Source organism: Plecotus auritus (assembly GCF_963455305.1).
Source record: "Plecotus auritus genome assembly, chromosome: 9".
Classification (NCBI taxonomy): Eukaryota; Metazoa; Chordata; class Mammalia; order Chiroptera; family Vespertilionidae; genus Plecotus; species Plecotus auritus.
This window is the reverse complement of record NC_137783.1, coordinates 139604359-139628860: the sequence shown is the minus strand read 5'-3', so window position 1 is coordinate 139628860 and position 24502 is coordinate 139604359. Positions and strand designations below refer to the sequence as shown.

Here is a 24502-nt window from a genome sequence, read left to right as displayed (position 1 = left end):
CTGGGATGTGAGCAATGTGTAAAGTGAGATACACATGCACACAGGACCCGTTGGCTTCCGAGGGCTCCGCAAGGATAACCACAGCAAGGTCAGGGTCAGAGGGGGCTTGTTGGGCACCCAGAGCTCTCCACCCTCAGACCACCTCAGCCTTCAAAACAAAAACCAAACCAAAGCCAGCACCACTTGGAGAAGCAGGAGTGGATCCTGCTTCAGAAATTGGGACTTTGAGCTGTACACCTGAAACCAATACAAAACAAAATTGAAAAAGAATGGGGACTTTGAGCTCTACAAGGAGCTGATGAGGACTGTGGCCTATGGGAGTAGACACCTCCAGCACGTCACGGGCACAGTGTCTGAGGGATCTGGCATCCGCCTCCCCTCTGGCCCATGCTTGTGAATCAAGCAACTCGTGATAGATTTCTGTGGACTCAGAACTTGGTTGTTGCCTTATGGGATGAGGACATGAATGAGGGACCATGAAAAGGAGAAGACACACTAATGTGTTCTGAATTCTTCTAAGTTCCAGACTCTGATTTGCTCTCCTGCTCTCCTTGGGGGAGAGTGTCCAATCCTGGCTTTATCGGAGCTTTGAGAAATCTGGGGCTCCCAAGAAAAGGGAGCCCATCATGATTATGATTATAATTAGCACCCCCAAGGGTCCTCAAGCAAATGGTTTTCCTCCCAACCGTAAGCTCTCAGGTCTTCGTCGGTGAATTTAAAATGTGGGCTGGCAAACCTGGGAGCTAAAAGCCAACCAGGATTCATTCGCACCATAGGCACTTCGGGCATCTGTTCTCCAGGAAATGCCAGGCTGATCACTGTGGTTCTGAGCCAGGTTGGAGGGGCGCTGGAGCCAGGCCAGGACATGTTTTGCGAGGCGGGGGGGTCAATGACAAAGCTGGTTATGCTGCTTCTGCTTCTACTGTCTCCACCTCCAACCACACAAACAAAACCCCAAACCACACAATCCATCCTCCCAGCTGTAGCTGTCACCTCCTTATAAAGGCCTGCGTGCTCCTTTGGGTTATCTGCGTACTGCTTCGCATACCTGCCCCAGTGCCCAACACAGCACTGTCACCTAAAGGGGTTGCATTCTTGATGTTGATTTTGATGAGTAGAATAGAAACAAGAGCAACAACAATATATTTGTATGACCTCCTAGTGCCAGGCCCTGACCTAAGCACTTTATATGCATTATTTTATTTATACTTTACAACTTTACCGAGTGGGCAATAGTATGAACCCACTTTATAGGTGAGGAAACTGAGGCCCAAAGAATTTAGCAACATCACCATGGCCACACAAGTATATAAAAGGGCAGAGAATTTGACCCATGACTCTGAACCCATGGCTTTAGCCACGACTCTTTAACCCCTCTCTCTGTAGTTGTATATATGACTTGAAAGGCCATTTCCATTTCCCAGTGAAAAGCTAGGGGCTTTGGGGAGAAGCAATGTGGCAATGTGTCAGCAGGAATAAAGGACTGTAATCCTGAGGTTCTGTGCCCACCTGCTTGCCCAGGGTCAAATGTCACAGACACTGCAGCTGGCCACACCTAGCATCTACCCAGACACTGACAGACCCCCTGAGTGTCGCTCATGGAGCAGTGAGTGCAGCAGACCCCTACCATTCTGAGGAAGGATGAACAGCTCCTCCGTGACCTGCCTCTTGAGGCGGCTGTCATTCGGGGCCTGGGGGCTGGCGGATGCAGCAGGCTCCTCTGTGGTCCTCAGCGTGTAGTCTGCGTAGTTGATAACCTCCGGGGCCGTCACAGATGGCCTGGGGCCGTAAATGTCTGGGAACTTGAGGAGTGCTCGGGGCTGCACGGGCTCCGTGGACTTTTTAATGTTGAACTGCAAACAAACCACTCCGGTTAGTCTTCCAGAAGACCTCCTGCCTGACTTCCACCCACAGAAGGGGTAGTGATGACCTGGCCTTTCATGGGAGGCAGAGGGAGGGCTGGGGTTCCCTTCTGCTCTGAGGGGTGTGACCTGGGAAGCAAAACATCATCCCCAAGGCCGCCTGAATCTACAACATCAGTCAAGCCAGGGCCCACTGATGTGTCAGCCGTGTTCATCCATCCCTCCTCCATCCATCCTATGGCTGAGTCCCCAGGAGTTACCTGGGCCTGTCGTAGGGAGTCTTTCCTCTGATGCTCTCTGTGCCACTTGCTTCTTTGTTTTCTCTCTTTGTTTAAGCTGGCTTGCATTGGGGGTTTTGTGACTTGCAGCCAAGAGCACCCTAAACTGATGCACTGCATTTTTAACCAGCATCATCGGAGGTCACGACCCTGGTGTAGAGAAATTCTGCCTAGGGTCAGATACCACCCCTTCGCAACCCCAAACCTCTCTGCATCCAGCCAAAGGCATCCTCGTTCGCTGTTTATCCTTGCCCGGCCTTGGTAAGGTCCTGTGTGGTTAATGACTGCCCTTGGTGGAGGGTGATTTATAGCCCTGGACTGGCTGAGAGCAGTCTGATGACTAGTGCCATGAGCCTCTTCAAGCAGTGAGAGCAGCAGCTGATTACTGAACATGTTCTCTTGTACAATTCTATGTATTGCATTCCAAAACCCTGGTTCTACCACATTGTTCAAATGCATCTATATTTACACTTAAATAGCTTAAATTTCAGTGCCCAAGAAGCAGAAAAGAGGTTTGGGTGTTGAGGGAGGTATAGGTGGAGAGCAAGAACCCCTGGGTGGAAGGAGGCGGGCAGGGGAACAGATCCCCATGGAAGGACCTGTGCTTCACACAGTGATGCAGCCGTGGCAGGATTTGGAAGTGGGGATTCTCTCTCTAAGTGTCCCATGAACCCAGGGAAGATGTCCTGGGAACATAGACGCAGGATGGACCGGGGAAGGTTTCCAGGCATTCAACAATTAGGGAATGTCCCGCTGTGCTTGGCATTGCAGGCACAGAGCTGGAGGAACACCCTCGGATGGGGCACCAGACCCTCCAATGTTTCTCCTTGGATTCGCCCTGTCTATGTGTCTCTGGGCCTTGGACCACTTCCTCCTCCCCATCATAGCCAGCTCTGCACGGACTCCAGCAGCTTCAAGAGGGCACAGCCTCACTGTCACACCCATGCCCCCACCCTGGGGCTTCTCAGTGGCTGTTGATGTGTGAGGCATACAGGGACATTCTGTGTCTACCCCGGGGTCACCCAGATGTGTTAAGAGTTAAAACTCCATGGAGGCCAGGGGGGACTTGACCACTTCAAGCTGGAAGCCAAACACAGAATTCTCTTCCCTTCCTCCTCACTACCCCTCCCAAGAGTGTCTTCAGTGGCCTTTGGAAGATGACACTTCCCCGATCCAGCAGTCGCCCTTCACACGAACTGGTGGCTGGCTCAGTAATGCCCTGGGCCCTGTGCATGCCCGCCCCCCCCTCCCCCGCTCCTCCCCTTCCTCCCACATCCCTGGATAGAGGCCTCTGGCAGGCTCAGCTTTCCTGTAATCCAGGCTAAGTAAGATTAATGGCATGGGGTGGACGAGGGCAAACCTTCATTTATTGAACAAATATTTATTGAGCCCCAGTACAGGCCAGATCCTGTGCTAAATGTTAAGGAAACAGAAGTGACAAGACAGATGCTGTCTTTCCCTGTGAGGCTTATGTTGGGAAAAGAGAAATTAATTATGTAATTAATGAACTGGAAACAGACATTTAACTTTACAGAGATGAGAGGCGACCCCTTTTGTGACATGAATACTTTTTTCACCCAAGGACCGTTTATTGATTAGGGTTTTCATGTTGGGGCTCCATCTTAAAGCATCACAGAAAGCAGACTCAGCTCGAAAAGGGCTTTGCCCCTTATACTCGAACTTTAAAAAGGAGAAGGAAGAGATGGACACAGAGTATTTGAATGATGCCAAACATGGGCCATTGCAGCTGGGGTCTGCAGCTAAGCACGGTGAAGCCCTCGTGGGGAGCTGGGCCAGGGAAGAGGCAGCCACCACCCCTGTCACTCTGGGCTCTAATACTGGTCAGTACACACACTGTCATGTATACAGGAGTTTGAAATAGAACCTGGTGGTCAGTGTACAAGCTTGGCTGGAGTCCAATTACTTGCTACTTAAATATTGGGTCTGATTAATTAGTCTCTGTCCCCAGTTTTCATCTGTAAAATGGGGGTGCTTACTCCAGGGAACGAGAAGTCTTCAGGAGCAGTTGGGAAATTTTCTTGAAATTTCTAGTTCTATCTTAAAATTCATGTGACATTTTGTATTTGACTCCATAAGATGGTTTTAGCATGAAAAGTTTCCCCTGTTTATTTTGTGACCTAGGATATTCACAGGACACTAGCAGGCACCACAGTCCCTCTGCTCATTCCTGCCCCCACTCTCCCCTAATGGAGAAGCAGGACTCTCTCTCCCTGTGTTGGCCAATATGTGATAAGTGAAGCTAGAAGTGAATGGAATTTTGCCTCCATGGAAAGATCAACTCCTAGATGCTGAGTCTGCATGGGAACAACCCTCTCTCCAAGTTTTCCTTCCAATCATATAGATAACTCTTCTAGAGAAAATTTGGGGTGCAGCCATAGACATAGACGGTCTTAACCAACATAAAGACTTGACTCCCTCTGCCCTTTCCCTCTGTAGAGCATCCTCGCACACACCAACAACTGCTTGAATCCTCAAAGCCAGCAGGTCACTTGTTAACAGCCTTGCATCAGTCAGGAAAGGTCAATGCTATGTAACAAACAATCCCTAAACCTCAGTGCCTGAATACAATAAAGGCTGATTTCTCACAGTCTGAAAAGGGTCTGCTGGTTTTTCTTCAACTCAGAGTCCCAGCCTCTTCTACCTTGTGGTTCTGTCCACCTGTGTTCTGCACTGTTCGAATATGAACTCAATGGATCCTCATAATAACCCTATCAGGAAGTGCTACCATGATCAATCCCATCTTACAGATGAGGACACATTGCCAGCTTTTGAACAGTAAAGGTTTGATTCAAACCCAGGCTGACTCACTCCAGAACCCTACATTGAGCCACTCTGCTGTGCCTCCAACCCCTTTACCTACCTCCGCACATTTCTAGTCATACTTTACCACTCACCCATGCTTTTGTGCCACTTAAACTGATGCCTGGGACACTGCCTGACCTACCACCTCTTATTCTGCCCCCTCCAGCACCTGCAGACAGAGGAACAGGCTTGTAAACGCTGGTGCCCACATTTGGTGTCATAAGTTTCACCTGGGAAAATGTAAAATTCAGATTCCCAGAGCAACCCCCCAAGGGGTTTGACTCAGAGGTTTTAGGTAGAGCCTGAGGAATTTGCATGTCTAAGAGGCTCCTAACCTGACCATGATGTGGGCACTCCCGGAGGCTGAGATGAAAATGCCCGGTTTGAGAAAGGTCGGGTAGATGTAGAAATGTCCTCTTGCATGGTGAGCTGCTCACAGGCACAGCCTCCCCATCTCTAAATCAAGCCCTTTCGGCTCCCCACAAACATTTGTCTGGTAGATCTCCACTCCTAGGGAGCTGCTGGGACCAGATCTCTACTTCTTGGCTGCTTATCTGCCAACCCACAGGGTCAGGTTCTAGGGGGAGAGCATATTTCAAGCTGCAAAGTTGAAATTCACTTTGAAGCAGCATATCGTCTGGTCCATGCACCAAGCAGTGTTTCCATGGCAACCCTGCCATGGCATCATCTTTTGTTATCCCTTCCAACACCTCTTCCGTTTATTACAAGTCTGTCCCATCCTTTCTCAAATCCCTTCCCTGGGGACTCACTTCCTGCTAGTCTCTTTCCCATCTGTGGTGATTATAAAATCTAAAAGGACTAGTGTGTGGTTGGCCAACCACAGTCTTAACCCCTAGCTGCTACTGTTGGTGGGTTAGCCCTGCTGTCAGTTGGGTAAATGTGCCTCTTCCAACCGGGCAGGAATGAGACACAGCTGGGAATAGCCAGGCTCAGTGCAAACCCTGTCTCTGCTGGTAGTCATTCCTCCAATCTTTTGTTCAGTATTTATTAAATCTCTAAGATGCTGGTCAGCTGCGAAATAACACTGTCCAATCATTTTCCTCGTGGAGTGAGCATGGCTAGTGGAATAGAGAACAAGAAACCAGTAGATTAAAAAAGGCAATTTTAGATAGAAGTACAATTGAGACAGAGACAGATGGGAATGGGGTGAGTAGAAGGAAGAGTTGTATCTACTAAGAATTTAAAGGCTTCTTAACCCAAAATTTGTAGAAAAATCATATCTAGAATTAATCATCTTACCCTAGGTTTCCATTTAAACCTCACAACCTCATGAGGGAGGGGTTACTGTTATCCCACTTTATAGAGGAGAACATTGAGGCACAGAGGATATAAGTCTAAAGTCACACAATTAACTAGACACAGAGCTGGGATTTGAACCCAGGCATGTGACTGTGGAGCATATAGGATTCCCAGATCATCCATGCACTTCCCTGCCTGAGTCAGACCAAGGAACCAAACATTCAATGATCTGTTCTCTTTCTAAGGTCTTGGGGAGATTTAAGGAAAAGCATGCTGGGGTTGGGGGCAAATGTCCCACCTCCTACCCCAGCCATCCATTCATTCATTCCATCAGTCATGATTCAACATTGAGAACCTTTTATGTGATGGAGGCCATGAAAGACACTGGTCACTGCCCTCACATAATATATGGATGGGGAGGAGTGGGCAGTGGGGGAATTAGTATAATAACTGCTATGATGGAGACCAGCAAAATATGAGACAGAGAATATAGAAAGACATTAAACTTTGCCTGGGGAGGATGCAAGGTGCAGTGTGTGTGTTGGAGACAGGTGACTTTAAGGAAATTCAGAGGCTCTGACTCTTGGTAGGGTGTCCCCCCAAAACCTGGGCAGCAGTTTGACAGGTGGAAGGGTGGGAGAATGGCATTTTGGGCCACGGCAGTGTCTTGAAAGTCTATGGTATGTTCAGAGAACAGCAGGGGCAACTAAAGCTAAAAGTCCACTGAGAAGAGGAGGGAAATGAGTGTTGCCATTATCCCAACATTTTCCGAGGAAACAGAATTAAACAAAACAAAACTCTGAGGGACTGGAAACCACAAAATAGCAAGATCCTACCTAAAGATTTACTTCTCATAGGTGATCCTGCATGGACTTCACCAGTTACACCACAATGCCATTGATAAGGCCACCATCCCTTGACCACTTCCTATGGACCAGATGCTCTTGGAAGTGCTACAGACTTCATTGTACTTAATCCTCACGCAACCCTATAAATAAGTGCCTAATATCTTCTTATTCTATACCCCAAGATACATAAATAAAAATAACTTAATTCTTTTCTCTACCGAGAAGGAAAGTAAGGCTCAGAGAGTTTGAAACTTGTCCAAGATTCCACAGCTCGCATCAGACAGCTCTGGGCTCGGAACCCAAGTTCATCCCTAAGCCAGTGTTGCTAACCACGCTCTACCTGATTCCCTGAGGCTACGTCTTGGATACTAACCATAAACAGGTAAAAATAAAAATGTCCAGATGGTTGTTTTTTATTTGCTAGCAGGTGCCACATCATTAGTTTGATGACCCCATTCTTACTGCATCCAGTTATCTTGGTTTTTTAATGAACTGCCTAGATGTTTGGGCATCAGCTTTGCTACTGCTCAGACCTAAATCTGGGCTTGACATTCTTTGTGCAGAAAATGTGTTTCATTTGTGACATGAGCCAAGATGTCAACATTATGTTGTAACCTCAATGCTCGTTGTAAGCACTATTTCAAAGTTGGAATTTTTCAAAGGTCAGAGAAAACCCCTTTGATCAATAATCTGGGGCTCAAACACAGCCTTTCCACCCCACCTACCTCATCCTTATTCTCCCATCTCCAGCCATCTTGGCAGTGCTGTTGGCAATGGATTTGACTCAGAGCAAAGCCTCCCAGGCAGACTTTAACTTCCAAATTTTCCACTTGCTCCCCCGCTCCCATTGTATTGGTTTACTAGGGCCTTAAGAGTCTTTCTGTTAAACTGAATCCATATTTCGGAGGGATATCTCAGCCATACATCATAAATAACTCTGTCTGATGGGAACATACATGTTTAATATTGATCTTTATGTCTTAACCAACAGAGTCCATTTGAATACTTTAAGCATTTTTCTTAGTTTCTCCTTTGTGGGGGCTAGGTTTTTAATGTGGAAAAGTCATTTTGGTACTAAAGGCTGGTATATATCTCGTTATATACCAGTTTCCTTGACATTTAATTCTGGATCTTCTACCAGATCAGCTGTAGGAATTTTTGATTCTATGATGATCGGCTAATTGATGAAACCATTTACAAAGGCAACAATTTTTAACCTTTGTGTTATGCCAATATTTTTTAAATAATAGCTGAGTACTGAAATTTAATACTTTTTTTTACCCATTTAAAAAATTGGTTAGAGCACATTTAAGGTTATTTACATAATAATACTTTCTGCATTCTGATAAGCTTTCCTTAGTGGGAGAGAAAGGAGGTGAATTCTGTAGAACCCTTGCAGCACGTGAATATCGTCCTTCATTAAGGAAAATAAGTCCTGAGAATCACTAACCGAAGACATCCACCCACTTATGTGCAGACACTTGAAGGCATATCAATTTCTAACCTGGCAGGTTTAGAAACAGCCAAGTTGGAAAGTGTGACTTAAAAACAGGATAATTACTATTTTATTAGATTTTTCTTATATTTTGGTTTTAAGCCAAAATCCTCCAATTAAGCAACCTTCAGATTTCTAGCCAAACAGACAATAAAAGATACATAAATAAGGCCCTGTCCTTGGAAAGTTTACCACCCAATGATGGACACCATCCCATAAACTGGAAATATGAAGTGCTTATGCTACAGCTCTCCTACCTATGCCCATGGCAGACATGACTAATCAATTAATGCATGCTTTCCTGCTGTGCTCAGGTACAGTCTGCCCAGCTTAGGGCTCCAGGAAGCCACCGCCAATGAATAAGACTTGATAAGCAAGTTAAAAGCTATATGCCCTTCCTGATGCATACTTATAAAAGGATAAATACACATAGAAGGTAGTCTTAAAAGGCCAAATGTCCGGACTGTGTGCTACAGAAGGCCTAAGAAGGAGCTTCTCATCATCAAGAAGGTTTCCTGGAGGAGGGGGTTAAGCCCAACATTCAAAGATAACTATGGATAGGAGAGGGGGAGGTGCCTCAAATGGAGAGAGTGACAGCAGCATGGGTACAGGGAGCACACTTGGGGCATTGTGAGTCTGGCAAACCAGCCGAAGAGAAAGTTTGGATGGGTTGGAGAAATGGATTTACAAAGGAATGTGAGGCCAGACCATGAATGGCTTCCAATGCCTAGCAAACAATTTTGAATTCTATCTTATAAACAGTGGAGGGATTGACAGTTCATGAATAGGAGAATGACATGAGCAACAGAGTATTTTCAGTAAATCCATGTAGCAGGTGCATGCAGGGGGAAACTGGAGGTGAGCCGTCCAGCCAGAGGCATGGTGGGAGTATCCAGGTGAGAGGGAGCAAGGACCAGGCCAGGAAATACTTGTCAAGATAAAAAAGGGAAAGCAGCAATGCAGGTGACTCCTCCAAGGAAGACTTGACAGTGCTTAGGGGTGGAGCAGTGTGTAGGGAACGGGAAGAATAAGAGAGAGCTGCATCAGAAAACGTACGTCCATGATCACTGCTCAGGTCACCTCTTCTGAAAAAGCATAATCCCTGAGCATCACTGGGTAACAAACTGGGTCTTCCGTGTGACTTTCGTGAGTGGTCAGCAAGGAGATTTCAAGGGACAGCCACTAAGGGGCTGCTTCTAGCATCCTCCTCCCAGCTGTTATTCGGGCAGACTCAACGCTGGTGAGTATCAGCCATAGATGTAGCTGTTCCTTCTTTTAAATTAGATGCAAACCTACGCTATCTCCCTTCTGCATTACATGAGTCAACATTCCAACAGTTTACAAATGTTGTCACAAACATGCAATTTGGTCACTAAAGGTCAGTAACATCAGGGTATTTGGTTCCAAGGTACTATCAATGGCAAATATTGTTTCCTCAGCTCATTTCAAGCTTTTTGAGGACAATAATTGCACCTTCTTATCAGCATGTGTGTCTGTTTGGCCAGAAGCTATCAAGGCTTCAAGATGCACAGTGCCCCACACTGGAGGCTGGATCCAACGGGAAAACAAAAGCAGTTTTGAAACCATCTGGCCTTGTGCAAACAGAGGGCTTTGTCATTGTTGGTCCTGACCTTTGCCAGTTTGTACACATTCTCTGATGCACACACTCTCCCTTTATGATGATTAATTATTAGGGTTTATAGTAATAGCTCACATGGCTTGAGTACCCTATCAATAAGAGTTTTGGAGTAGCAGACGGCACATTCGAAGTAGATTATTGAGGGAAGTTTCATAAAGCAGAGGGAAAAGTAAAACGATGGGAATGAAGAGTACCCATCTAGTACGTAAGTCAAATCCTTTTACAGTAGTTGTTTTCATGGCAACCTAATGATGAATGCCATTTCTTAATCCAGTAACCATTTCACGTACAGTTGTGATTAGTGCCGCCTCTCAAGGCTGCCTGTGGGAGTCACAGGGACTTGGTTTCTTCCCAACCGTGGCAGCAGCCAGAGTCACTCCTTCTCTGTTCCCGCAGAGGCCAAGGGCCTTGATGTGCCTCTACTAGGGACAGGCTGTGCACTGAGAATGTTGCCTGGATTTCAGGCCGAGACCCAGGGAACTGAAAACACACCAGTGGTGCCAACCTCACTTTCCAGTCTCGGGGCCACGGGGACAACCAGGCTCGGGCCAGTGTCCTGCCTGAGCCACCTGTCGGCTTCGGGGGTGACAGGTTTAAGGAATCTCCAAAATTGTTGATGATCAGAGCATTCATCAGTTATTCCTTCTTGGGAGGCCCACTGACCTCCCCTACACACCTAAGATAGCTGTAGACTTGTAATCATTTGTTCGACTATGTGAGAACATCTCTATCCCTAGAACATGAGCTGCAGCAGGGAAGGGATGTTGTCTGCTCGGTCTCTGAGGTGTTCTCAGTGCTAACTCAGTGCCGTGCACATAGTAGGTGATCAAGAAATAAGTTTTGCATGAATGAATATTTGAGAAGTGGAATGTTCGCGCTCCCCTTCCCACACTTACAGAAACCTTTCATTCTTCATGTCTGGCATACTTTTAATGGACTCTCTCTTTCCTACATAGTGAACGTAGTCAAGTCATTCCTTTGACAAAGAATAAATAAGAAAATGACTCACGGGTGCCTAAAATACACTCTGATTAGTATTCAAGTGCGGAGTGTGCTGGGTGCTTCCAAAAGTGTAGTCATCAACATTACCTTAGAGAACCTTATTGTGATCATCTCTGTTTTATTGATGAGAAACGTGGGGCTCAGCAAGGTCAAGGTCACTTAGCTGGAAAGTGGTGGAGGCAAAATTCAAATTCAGGTTTGGGGTCTAAGTCTAACTTGCTTCCTCTTATATCTCAATAACTTGATCATAAAATGAACATTTTTATTTTAAGAGGTAATTTCCCCTTTGGGGTGGTCTCAAAAAACCAAGATTGTTATTATATAGAACTAATTCCGGTAGGTATCCAAAATCAAATTCAAGTCTACCATGCCGTGGTTACCAGTGGGTTACCTAATCTCCACTTCACTCCTGTTCTTTTTGGCTTCGTCTCTGTGTGCTTTGTTTTGAGGCTGCCCTGCAAAGGGTGACAGTCGTGTTGCCACTTAAAGGATCTGTCCCACTTGCATAGTAAGAGACGGGCTCATCAGATGACGAGATTGCAAGGAGCATGCCAAAAAGCCTTCCAGATCCTGCTGATATTTTCCTAAGGAGTTTCATCTCTTGATATACCATCACTGCCTTTGCTATATGTCTCTCTGATAGCCTTGCCCTTTCTTCCATGTGAAGTGACTTGCTGGCAATGAGATCACATTAGAAGATTCTTGGGGCGCACTGTGAGAAAGGTGGAGGGGCTGACACACAGACTGAGCTTCGAGCTACCTGAACTTATTCTACACGTGCAGCTCCTTCCACCAACTCTTCTAGTCGCCCCACTAAATGGCTTTTGCCAGCCTTCCTTTCATTTTCAAATGCCATCCTTTCTGCAACACTATTCTTCACTTTATTTGAAAAGCCAGGTCTTCACTGTCCTGCCTCAATTACCTACTTCTCCCTCATTATGCCATTCTTAGCAGCAAGTCCCAAACTGTGTGGTTTGTAATGCTTTTCCAAGTCAAACGTGGTTGTTGGGTATTATCTGACTGGCCTTGTGGCTAAAGGGGTTTTAAACTATTCACAGAGTAGTCAAGCGATGGGAGATTCAAAAGGAAGGGAACCAACAGAAAGGCTGCCACACCCTGCAAGCTTGTCTTGATTCCTTGGTGTGCCACAAGGGGCAGGCGCAGAGATTCTCCAGCAAGTTCAGTGCCTTCTCCTGCTTCCTGACCTTGTGATTTTATTCTGGCTGCAAGCTGAGGCAACAGCCCCAGTATCCCTCCTCCCCATTCATCTATCCATCCATTCACTGGCTCCTGCGGTCATTCAACCTCTTTCTCTTGCTACCTGCCAACTTCAATTTTCCTGTGGAGAAAAAGTATGTCTTGGACTTCATAAGTGGAGCACGAGGGAGTATGTCAAAATATTCCAGGGACTATGCCAGATGCACTAAAACTCAATTTCACAGAATTCCCATTGGACACCCTTCCCCTTTTTCTTATTCATATTCATATATACAACCACCTCTCATTATCTGACTCTCATCTGTTCATGGAAACATACTGGCCAGTGAATTTCAGACAGCAGCCACTTGTATTCTATTACTTTAAATGGGAAAAATTATAATGCATTCCAAGTCTGCCCCAAGCCCCAATTAGCTTCCCAAAATAACCACTGTATACCACTGTAATACCCTTAAACACCATGAAAACATCTCCCAGGAATTTTTATAATATAAATCAATTAAAACACCCTTCACTTAATTAGCACTTAGGGAGCCCCTTAGTGGGAAGGTTTGAGTGTGTGTGCAGAGAACTGACACAGGTTCAAAGCTCCTCCCTGCATGGTCCTGACCTGGTAATGTCAATCCACGGGAAAATTATATTGAAGGAATAGTTGATATCACCTCAATTGCACCCAGGTTTGTAGAGCCCCCCAGGTCCCTGGGTGAGGCAGACAGGACCCATGAGGGGCTAAATCTTGGGTGGGAGGGAAGGTGACAGTGATAACATGCAACATATTTAAAGGATGGAGCAGCAGATGTAAATTTGCTAGGAGAACAGGGGAGCCAGGACTGCCACACATTCCACTCCTCTTTGGAGACTCATGAACAATGAGGCCTTTGCATGGATGTGCCCATGTGGACTCATTGTTATCGGCATTCAACACAGAGAGCAAATGTTCATTGAAAACTTGACAGATACCGATGATTATTTTAAAAACTAGAGGCCCGGTGCACAAAATTTGTGCATGGCGGGGGGTGGGGGGGGAGTGTCTGGTGGGATCAGGCCTAAACAGGCAGTCGGACATCCCTCTCACAATCCAGGACTGCTGGCTTCCAACTGCTCGCCTGCCTGCCTTCCTGATTGCCCCTAACTGCTTCTGCCTGCCAGCCTGATCACCCCCTAACCACTCCCCTGCCAGCCTGATTGATGCCTGATTCTCTGCCAGCCTGTTTGCCCCTAACTGCCCTCCCCTGCAGGCCTGGTCACTCCTAACTGCCCTCCCCTGTGGCCCTGGTTCCCCCCAACTGCTCTCCCCTCCAGGCCTGGGTCCCTCCCAACTGCCTTTCCCTGCAGGCCTGGTTGCCCCCAACTTCCCTCCTCTGCCAGCCGGGTCATCCCTAACTGCCCTCCCCTAGTGGCCCGATTGCCCATAACTGCCCTCCCTTGCAGGCCTGGTCCCTCCCAACTGCCCTCCCCTGCTGGCCATCTTGTGGTGGCCATCTTGTGTCCACATGGGGGCAGGATCTTTGACCACATGGGGGCAGCCATCTTGTGTGTTGGAATGATGGTCAATCTGCATATTACTCTTTTATTAGATAGGATAGAGGCCTGGTGCACAGGTGGGGGCCAGCTGGTTTGCCCTGAAGGGTGTCCTGGATCAGGGTGAAGGTTCCCTTGGGGCGTGGGGCGGCCTGGGCGAGGGGCCTGTGGTGGTTTGTAGGCTGGCCACGCCCCCTGGCGACCCAAGCAGAGGCCCTGGTATCTGGGGTTTATTTATTCTCTACAACTGAAACTTTGTAGCCTGGAGCGGAGCCAAGCCTTCTGCTTGCTTCGTGGTGGCAGCCATTTCTGTTGGGATTTATGTATCTTCTATAATTGAAACTTTGTAGCCTTAAGCAGAGGCCTGGGCTGGCCAGGGCTGCAGAAGCTTGGCTTCCTCCATCATCGGGGGCAACCCTAGCCTCCTGCTCTTTCCAGCTCCGTGGCTGCCGCCATTTCTGTTTGGGTTTATGTATCTTCTATCATTGAAACTTTGTAGCCTTGAGTGGAGGCCTGGGCCGGCAAGGGCAGGCAGAAAGCTTGGCTTCCTCCATCGCCGGGGAAACCCAAGCCTCCCTCCTGCTCTCTGTGGCCATAGCCATCTTGGTTGGGTTTATTTGCATATTTGCTCCTGATTGGCTGGTGGGCGTGGCTTGAGGATGTAGCGGAGTGATGGTTAATTTGCATATTACTTTTATGAGATAGGATGAGAGTTTGATTTTTTTTTAATTAAAAGCTTAGAAAATATCACAATGAGCTACCACTTCACACCCACTAGGATGGCTATAATAAAAAAATAACAACTGCTGGCAAGGATGTGAAGAAACTGGAACCCTCCTACACTCCTGGTGGGAATGGAACATGGTGCAGCCACTGTGGACAGCAGTCTGGCAGTTTCTCAAACAGTTAAACATAGAGTCCGAGCAAGTCCACTCCTAGGTATATACTTGAAAGAACTGAAAACAGATAAACAAATACGTGGATAGGAGTGTACACAGCAGCACTATCCACAATAACCAAAAGGTAGAATCAACCCATGCCCATCAACAAAACGAGGTCTCTCCATACAATGGGATATCATTCAGCTATAAAAAGAAAATACTAATACCTACTACCACATGGATGAACCTTGAAAACATTATGCTAAGTGAAAAAAAAGCCAGACACTAAAGGTTGCATGTTTTATAATTCCAATGATGTGCAATGTCCAGAACAGGCAGTTCACTTCAGACAGAAAACAGACTGGTGGCTGCTGGGGCCTGGGGGAGGTGAGAGGAATGAAAATGTCTTCAGGGGTGCCAAAACCGGTTAGGCTCAGTGGATAGAGCGTCGGCCTGTGGACTGGGGGGTCCCGGGTTTGATTCCGGTCAAGGGCATGTACCTTGGTTGCGGGCACATCCCCAGTGGGAGGTGTGCAGGAGGCAGCTGGTTGATGTTTCTCTCTCATCGATGTTTCTAACTCTCTATCCCTCTCCCTTCCTCTCTGTGAAAAATCAATAAAATATATTAAAAAAAAATGTCTTCAGGGGTGATGGCAATGCCTTAGATCTAGATGGAGGTGGTGGATGCACAACAGTGTGATGTGCTAAATGCCACTGATTTGTATGTATACTTTAAAATAGTTCATTTCGTGTGCAGTTTAGCTCCATTTTTTAAAAAGCTTTGAAAATAACAGTAACTTTAATACCATCAGTACATAGGTCAGTGGCCCTCATCTGTGTGCATACTTATGTGCTGTTGAGTGGTTCTGATTCCTGGCAACCCTAAGAATGAGAGATGGCCATACTGCCCTGTCCTCGCCGCGCTGCTCAGCTCCTAGACTGTGTCTGTGGCTTCTTTTACGGAGTCAACCTATCTCATATTTGGACTTCCTCCTTTCCTGTTGCCTTCTATTTTTCCAACATTATTGTCTTTTCCTAACAATTCTGCCTTCTCTTGATGTGCCTGAAGTATTAATACCCCTCACATAGGCATCAATAAATGTTTGAGGCACGAATGAGTGAACTTGTCCATAGTCTCCAGTGCCCTGCTTGCTCAGGCCCCTGCCCACTTATTTAGCCTCATCATACACCAGCTTGCCCTTGCTCTCGCTCTTCAGGTGCACTGGCCTTTCCCTAGACCAGGGTTCCTCAAACTTTTTAAACAGGGGGCCAGTTCACTGTCCCTCAGACCGTTGGAGGGCCGGACTATAGTTTAAAAAAACAACTATGAACAAATTCCTATGCGCACTGCGGGCCCGGGACGAGTTGGCTGCTAAGCAGGACAGGCAGCGGCACCCGGCGGGCTGGATAAATGTCCTCGGCGGGCCGCATGTGGCCTACGGGCCGTAGTTTGAGGACCCCTGCTAGACCCTCTTAAGTGCCAGGCTTTCTCCTGCCACAGGGCCTTTGCACAGGCTCCTTCCTCTCCTGAAGTCCCTCACACTCCACCCCATTGACCTGGTTAGCTTCTCCAGCTCCCGCTCTCAGCTTGGCCATCACTCTCTCCAGGAAGCCTTTTCCTGACCTTGACTGGGTCAATTCCATCTCACACTCTCATAGCATCACACGTTTTCATTTTCCGTGCTCTTCTTCTATTCACTCTGGTCGCCCCCACTACACCCTACGCTTCATGAGGACTAAGAAAGGGTCACTGCGTCATTGAGGAGAGGGCAGTTCCACACCCCCCAAGCACAGTTCTGACACAGAATATATGCTCAATAAACATGACTGAGGGGAGAGGAAGGAAGATAGCTACCCTTTTCATCTGTTTTCCTTTAGAAATCTATAAACATTATTTCTTAGGGAGTGGGTTAAGGGGGCCCGTTGTATGAATATGCATGTTGACTGTGACATAAACATACAGAATCCCTTAGTTCTTAAAGCCTGTCTCTGTGAAGCTATTCTTCTCCATCCCCCAAGCAGGGTTTCCCAACGTTTGTTACTAAGAAATAAGCTCCAGAGGCAGTGAACACAGTTGCACTCAGGTAGAAGTGGGAGATGAACTGTTACTGGTTACTGGGAGATTGTCGGTCAAATAGCGTGGACAATACAGGGATCATCTCTGCTCTCTGTGATTTGTCCTGCTGGTCCCAGACTCTGGATGGTCAGTTGCTCTTTATTTATTTCCTCCTGGGTCTGCTGCTTCCCCACCCCTCTGGCCTCTCCCTTTCCTTCTGACGTTGCCTTAAGCCCCCTCTGATTTCTTTTTCAGGTGTTTCTTCCACTGTGGTCCAACGGCCTCTCTATTCCTTCCTGCACCACAGGTGCTTGAGGGTAACCTGGACCAGTCTCTGAACATCTGCATGTTTCCGAGAATGCAGCAATGTTTTCTGCTGGCGTTAACAAAGGGTGCTAGTGAAGCATCAATCCCGTGAAGAGAGAGCCACACACCTGAGTTGTCTGTGCACTGTGCCAGAGGAGAAACTGGGAAGGGAAGATGTGATAGGTCTAAGACCTGCCCCAGGAAAGGGATTAGTGGACACAGACGTAGGGGCTGCATTGTGTTTCCAAGAGCCTCGTGTTTCCAGTGGGTATGTGCTCATTTCCTTGAAATAATCTATGCTAATTTCTTGATGAAAAATTCATACTGTCTTCCATGTTGCTAAGCAACCAGCCCAAACATGTCTACTATATAAATGTCTCTGGGAGGCCCTGGGTTGCACTCAGTGCCTGAAGCCTGGTGGGCGTAAGAGGCAGCAAAGCAATCCAAAGCTTTTGGGAAAGGTTTCTGAAGCTCATGGGGATACAAGTAATATGGTTAAAGTGCTTAGTACAGTGCCGGGCACATAAAAAGAACTCAATAAATGTTAGCTATACTATCACTACTTTGTATTTCTCTATGGAAATGGGATCTATTTCTTGTTTATGAACAGAAGACTACTGGCCAGAAGACCAGCTGAGGAATGAATCCTTTTAAAGGGTAAGATCCCATGGAGGTGAGACCTCACAGCAGCCCAGAGTCAAGTCAGTTCCAGGAGTGGGGTTTGCAATTCATGGAGCCTCCTGTGATACCTGAGGTGTAGGGGAGGCCTCAGCGGAGCAGCCAATCAGAACTGGCGAAAGTTCTACTTTGGGCTGAAGGTGGGATGCCCATTTCCATGGCCCCCGTACCTCCCAGGAACACGCTTCCTGGCAATTGCTGGCTTCATTGTCTGTCTCCCCACTTATCAGAAAGAACATATGCCTGTCTTTTCATTGCTGTATCACAGTGCTTAGCATTAACCTTTAATGCTCATTAACTTTTAATGAATGAACTTATTATTAGCTAATGAAATGCAGCATCTGGGCTCTGGTCCATCCTCACACTGACGAGGAGGAGTTCAGACAAGTGGTCCGAATGTTGCTCCAATGGTCTAAGGAAGCAGAGAATAGGTGGGAGGGTTGACAGGGCCACACGCATGGCCGTGAGGCCCATCCCTGGGAGGAGCAGCGGAAAGCAGCCAGGCCAGGGCCATAGTGTGCAACTAACCACAAAAAGGAGGGCCACGGCTCCGGATTATGGCCCCAAAGTCCTCCTGGTAATAAAAATATTGGTTGATACGAAATTAATGTTCACAAACATTATGTCACAATATGACGAAATTTAACAAATGCTATACTGAAGTGTAACTCCCTAGAGAGAAGTACAATCATAAATGCAGAGCCGTTCTTTCATAAAGTGAACACACTCCTGCGTAACCAGTTCCTGGGTCAAGAGGCGGAGCTTATAAACAAAAGCCCAGAAGCACTCTCCCATCATGACCAGCCCCTAATAATAGCACCGTAAATAAATTGGCTTGATTTCAAGTCTTGTGGAAATGGAAACTTAAAAATATGCACTCCTTTGTGTCTTCCCTCTCTTATTTGGTGGGTCACAATATGATGATGATTTAAGTCAAATACGTTGAAGAGTTATCATGTGCCTAGCCTCACACTAGACAGTGTCAGGGATACAACAAAAATGAAAGATACACTCCCTGATTTTGGAGAAAAAGGCTCCACTATACATAGTATATTGTTTAATACAAATTTAGCACTTATTTATATTATTTCACAAAAACCCAGAAGCAATCTATTAGTGTTTGCTACAATATGAATGCTTTTGGCCCCCTAAAATTCATATGTTGAAATCTAACCTCCATGTGGTGAAGAGGTGGGGCCTTTAGGAGGTAACTAGGTCTTGAGGGTGGAGCCCTCCGAAATGGGATTAGTGCCCTCATAAAAGCAGCTCAAGAGAGCTCCTTTGCCCCTTCCGCCCTGAGGTTACAGTGAAAAGTCCAAAAAGCAGGCTGTCACCCAATACTAAATCTGCAAAAGCTTTGATCTTGGACCTCCAAGCCTCCAGAACTGTGAGAAATCAGTTTATGTTGCTTAAAAGCCACCCAATCTGTGGTCTTTTGTTTTAGCGGCCCAAACGGACTCACATAGTATTCCATCCAAAGCCACTTCAGTCTTCCCTACTCTGCAGGAAGGGAAGTAGGATTTCAGTTGGTAGTAATCGGCAGTGGGGGATGGTAGAGGTTGATAGAAACGGCCTGGGGAGCCTGCTGAGGGGCCAAGCAGCCTGAATAAAGCCTCTGACCACATGTTAGCTTCAATGTGACAGCACCAAGGTCAGCCTGGGGACCTCTGCCACACATTTCAGAAGATTCACTGAAGGGTACAAGGTAAGCACTGTGTTGGGAGAAACATTGATGCTGAAACGGAAGCTTTCTAAAAACTTCAGAACCCACCTCCCACTAAGTGCTGGGTGTCCAGGATAGTGAGCAGTAGTAAAAGGGCAGTTCTCCCCACTCGCTCTTTAGTGATTTAGGTCAGCCAAAAAGAGGGCTTTCTCTAAAAGGACCCAGAAATGCGGTGAGTCTAGACAAGGGTGAAAAGGAAATTCAGGGAGAAGGAACCAATGAGTCTGGCTGCCTCACACTGACAGCTTCAGAAGCAGCAGCGAAGGGATGACCACACACACACACACACACACACACACACACCCTGTTCTGCCTCTCTGCTCTGTCTCCTTGCTCAAGCTGACCCATCACATCAATGCACAATAACCAAGCTTTGGAAGCTGGGCTGACCACAGTGGGGGAGTTCCTGCCGGACCCTGAGTGGGTGTCGTAGTGACACTGAATTCCTGTGTCTCCCAACAGACTGCCCATGGTGAGGCTGAGGGATTGTCTGAGGAGGCAGAATAAAGGGTCCAGAACTCATATTTCAGAAAAGCAAAGAACTACTGACGCTGGCTGAAGGCATGAAAGGCGATGCATGACCAAGGGTTTCCACCGTCTCCCACCTCCTCAGCAGGACTCTGGCCCGTTTTTCATCTGTGGATTCCTTCAGCTGTCTGGAGGAGCCTAGGAACACTTCTTCCAAATGTTTGAAAAAGCTGATATTAAAAGATATGAGGCTACAGAGGGACATCTAATAACATCAATTTGTGAAACAGTTCTATGTGTGCCTCCTTATTCATTCAGTAAGTAATAGGATCAAGCAGGAGATTTAATAAGTACCATGATTTAGAATTAGACATGCGCATAATGACATTGTGAAGTCTCTGCAGCAGCCCGTGTGCTCTGAAGCTGTCTGCGGTCTCCTCAGGGACGAAGTCACTGATACTGTTAATACTCCTGTGCTATGTTGTTTATATTCCTACATATAGGAAATGCTAGCTTTCAGTTAGAGGTTAGTGAAAACAACGATGTAAGGTTTTCCTCTCCAAGACCCCGAGCCCTTTAAATTCCATCACAGACCCCTTGGGAGAGGGTGGGAAGGAAGGTCTAGGGACCTGAGGTTAAGAATTCCTGGAGAACCTCAAATTTCTTTTCACCATCACTACAAACTTCAGCTTCATTCAACCACTCAGGGCCAGAAATCAGATTCCCAGGCATGGCCTGCAAATCCAAGGACATTTTCTAGCAAGCACAACCAGTGACTATGGAGACATGGCAGTCACTCCGTATCCTTCACACATCCCAGTCCTCAGTGACTATGGGAATCTAGAACCTTCTTCCCAGCCCCATGCCCTCTCTTCAAAGAACATCCTCAGAAAGCCTTCCCCAACCCCTCCCCCCTTGTCAACATGTGCCAGGTCCACCACCCTGCTGTCACTTGCCACCACACCACCACCTCTGTCATTTTCTTTGAAATGTCAACTGTGCTGTCTTTTGTCTGTTTCCTCTATCTGGGTCATGGCTGAATCAGCCTGAGCACAGTGGCAGGCAAACTAACGCTGAACTCTCAGCTTCACCAGCATTCACAGCCGAAGAGTCAGCCCCAGCTTACCCCAATCCTTGTCACGTGGGAGGAAACCAGGGGAGGGGATGTGGATGGATGAGTCTCATGTACCCACCAACGTTTCATGCGCCCCTGCTGAGCTAGCACCGGTTAGCAAAGGCCTGGTGCCTGCAAGCACATGTGGAGAAATCACTCGGACAATATCCCACAGGGCTGGACACTGAGATGCATTTATTTGTCAACAGTTTCCTATTGAGCACCTACTGGGTTCCAGATACGGAGTAGGTGCTAGAAAGAAATATGTTCGTAAGCAGATATGAAAGATCGCATCCAATTGTCACAAGTGCTATAAAAGAATGTGCACAGGACATAGGCAATTGGGTAATGGGGGACGGGGTGCTTTATTACATGTGGCAGTAGATAAAGTCCTCTCTGCGAATGTAAAATTTGAACAGAAAGAGACTTAAGGATAACAAGGAGCCATCTGTGTGAAAGGCCAGAGGGAAACAGGAGGGGCTGGTGTCTTTAAGAGGGTCACAATTCCTGACTGCCCATGCAAAGAGGAGCTGGCATGAGTTTGGCTGGTGAGCTAGCTCCCAGATCAAGCTAAGGGAGTGGCATGGAAGGCTAACAGCATAGACTCCAGAATCCGGCTCTAACACTTCTCTAGCTGTGTGACCTTGGGGAAGTCACTTACACTATCTGAGCCTTAGCTTCCTCATCTTTAAACTGGGATCAACATCTATGTCCTTCATTGAGTTGCTAAATGCCTGAAGTGGAAAGCACTTAGAACAGTGCACAGTACGTGTCCTGGTGAGCAGTGGTGGGGGATTGACAGCTGGGAGGGGAATGCTCTGTTTGTCTTTAACAGATTATTGGCCATTGTGTGGGTCATCAATAAGATGGAAGAGTTGGAAGGGATCCCAGGGCTCATTCATTGCAACCCCTTCCCAGTGGTCCTCTCTGAGAAGGGGAGGGGTTGTGCCTGCAGAGCCACCACTGCGAAAGGCAGAAGAATGGCTGTCCCTTTAGGGCGCTGGGCTGGAGAGAAGGTTGAGAGGCAGCAGGCCACAACTTCTGGAGAAGGGCACATCAACCACCGCTCCCCGCTTCCCCAGGAGGGAGCCCGCTCCTGCCATTTCCCGGTGACTTCCAGGCTCACACCCGCTGCCAGTGTCAGTGTCACTTTTATTGGAATGTCAGTGCCTCAAGGACAGCAGCCATTTCCTCCTGCTCCCACTATACAGTGACTGACACAGGCCCCACGCAACTCCGACTCAGAGCTTTTGAATAATTGATGGATAGGAAAGTGGAAGTGTAGTGTGGTAGTGCCACTCCTGGACTCTAAGCTCTATAAGGAATCCAAGGGCCTTGGAGGTCCTTAAGTCATGGCCCTGCCCTCAAACGCTCCAGCCGGCCAGACTCTCTCCTCCGATCCCCAGAGGACATTTTGCTCTCCCACCGTGGGATGCATCCCGGGGTTCACAGCCTATGCGGGAGGCTCCTTCCAAACCGCTTCCCAGGGCCCTTGTGTGCACTGTTCAGTGGGGACGCCACTTATTTCCTGCCCAAAGGGCCTCTGGAGACAAGCCAGTGCAGAGGATAAAAGCCCTCCTGTCTCCAGGGACATCTTCAGATACATCTGGAAGGCGAGGGGGGGGGGGGGGTGGGCAACAGCAAGCCCCTCTGGCTGGGCTGGAGCTGAGGGCTGCTGGGTGAGGCCAGACTCCTCAGTCCTCTCCACATTCGCCTGCCTTTCCAGACCCCAGGCACTCCTGGTCCAGCTGACCCCTCTGCAGCCCCCTCCCCGCCCCCACCTGTGCAGCAGCCCCTCCCCTCTGGTTTGGAGTGATTTCCCTTCTCAGACATGTGAGTGCTCTCCCTACACCAGCCCATGATCCCTCCTTCCCCCACCTTTTCTTCCCTCTCACCGTCCCCTTCCTCCTCTCCCCAGTTCTGCAAGCTTCTCATTCTGCACATTTCCTGTCTCCTTCCCCACCTTCCCCACGGCCCCTCCCATATTCCCCTCCACGCACATTCCCCACCCCAGACTCCCTCTCCTCGCTCCTCCCGCCCCCCACGCTCCCCTCCAAGTCCCCCACATTCCACTCCCAGCCCCAATTCCTATCCAAGTCCCCTTTCCCACTCCTTCCCATTCCCTCCCCCTTAGCCCTGGCTGTCTCCATTCCTCTCCGGTCCCCCAAGTCGAAGTCTCTCACCGCCTAATTACAACCCCCTGCCGACCCCAGCCGTCTTCGGCCCCTCAGCCAGGTCCGCCCCCCGCCACCCCCACCTCTCCCACCCCTCACCCCCTCACCCCCCGCTCCCTGCCCAGCTCTGTGGCGCAAAGCAGAACCGCGACACCGGCTCCGCACCCCAGGTCCCTGCCGCTGCACCGTGGAGACCCCGCCTCTCCCGGGGAGGCCGTGGCGCCGCCCGCTCACCTGTTGGGCGGGCTGGAGTACGCCGGGTCTCGCCTTCTCTGGGTCGGGGTCCCGGTCCCGCTGCAGCAGCCCCTTCTTGGGGTGCATGTGCCGGCAGAGGCAGGTGACCCCGCACAGGGCGAGGATGCTGGTGGCCGTGCCCAGCGTGGCGCCCAGCGCGATCACGGGCACCGACAGCACCATGGTGCCCGCTCCTGGCGCGGGCTCAGTCCGCCGCCGCGCACCTGTCCAGGCCGGCCCGCCCCGCCGCCCACCGCCTCCAGGCAGCTCGGACTCCGGCGCCAGCAGCTCTCCCGCCACTGGAGGGGCGGGAGGGGCGGGAGGGGCGGGCGGCTGCGAGGACGTCAGAGGAGGGGCCAGCTGAGCCCGCGGTGGCGCCCGCACTCAGCACCGCGTTGACGCGAGCACCCTTCCCGCCAACACGTGACCGGACCCCCCACCCCAACAGCCGGAGCCTTCAAGCGGCAGGAACCTTAGGATGGTCTCAGGCCTTGCCTGGCGCCTTATGCTTGAAGACATTGTGCCCGAGAAGGGCGCAGTCACCGGCTGCGGTGAGAACAGCGCTCCTGGGTGGGTGCCGCCGCCCCTCTGTTCACCTCTCTGGTGAGGACGCTATGACACTGGTTCCTCCGGGAGCCTTTCGGAACCAAGCACACAGAGCTGGAGGTCCGGCTCAGGAGCTTGAATTTGTCAGGTGCTTGCTACCTGGGAGAGAGGCAAGCGGCGGGTGGAGGGCACTGGTTCTGGTGAAGATGATTGGGCTGATTCTATTAACACCTGCATCTCCTTGAGCACCGAACCGGTAATTCACCTTTGTTATCTAATGCAGTGATCGGCAAACTCATTAGTCAACAGAGCCAGATATCAACAGTACCACGACTGAAATTTCTTTTGAGAGCCACATTTTTTAAACTTAAACTTC

General features: G+C 48.6%; 1 protein-coding gene across 1 annotated transcript in view; it reads right to left on the bottom strand.

Moving 5' to 3' along the window:
• The window catches only part of SYT13 (synaptotagmin 13), a 37134-nt gene extending 12839 nt beyond the window's left edge, over positions 1-24295 (bottom strand). Inside the window, exons 1-2 of the mRNA XM_080641774.1 lie at positions 23581-24295; positions 1628-1853 (exon numbers count right to left, since the gene is read on the bottom strand). Of these exons, the coding sequence (XP_080497900.1) occupies positions 1628-1853; positions 23581-23763 (409 nt within the window). The 5' untranslated portion in view covers positions 23764-24295. The remainder of the gene's footprint in view (positions 1-1627; positions 1854-23580) is intronic.
• Positions 24296-24502: the final 207 nt, after the last annotated feature.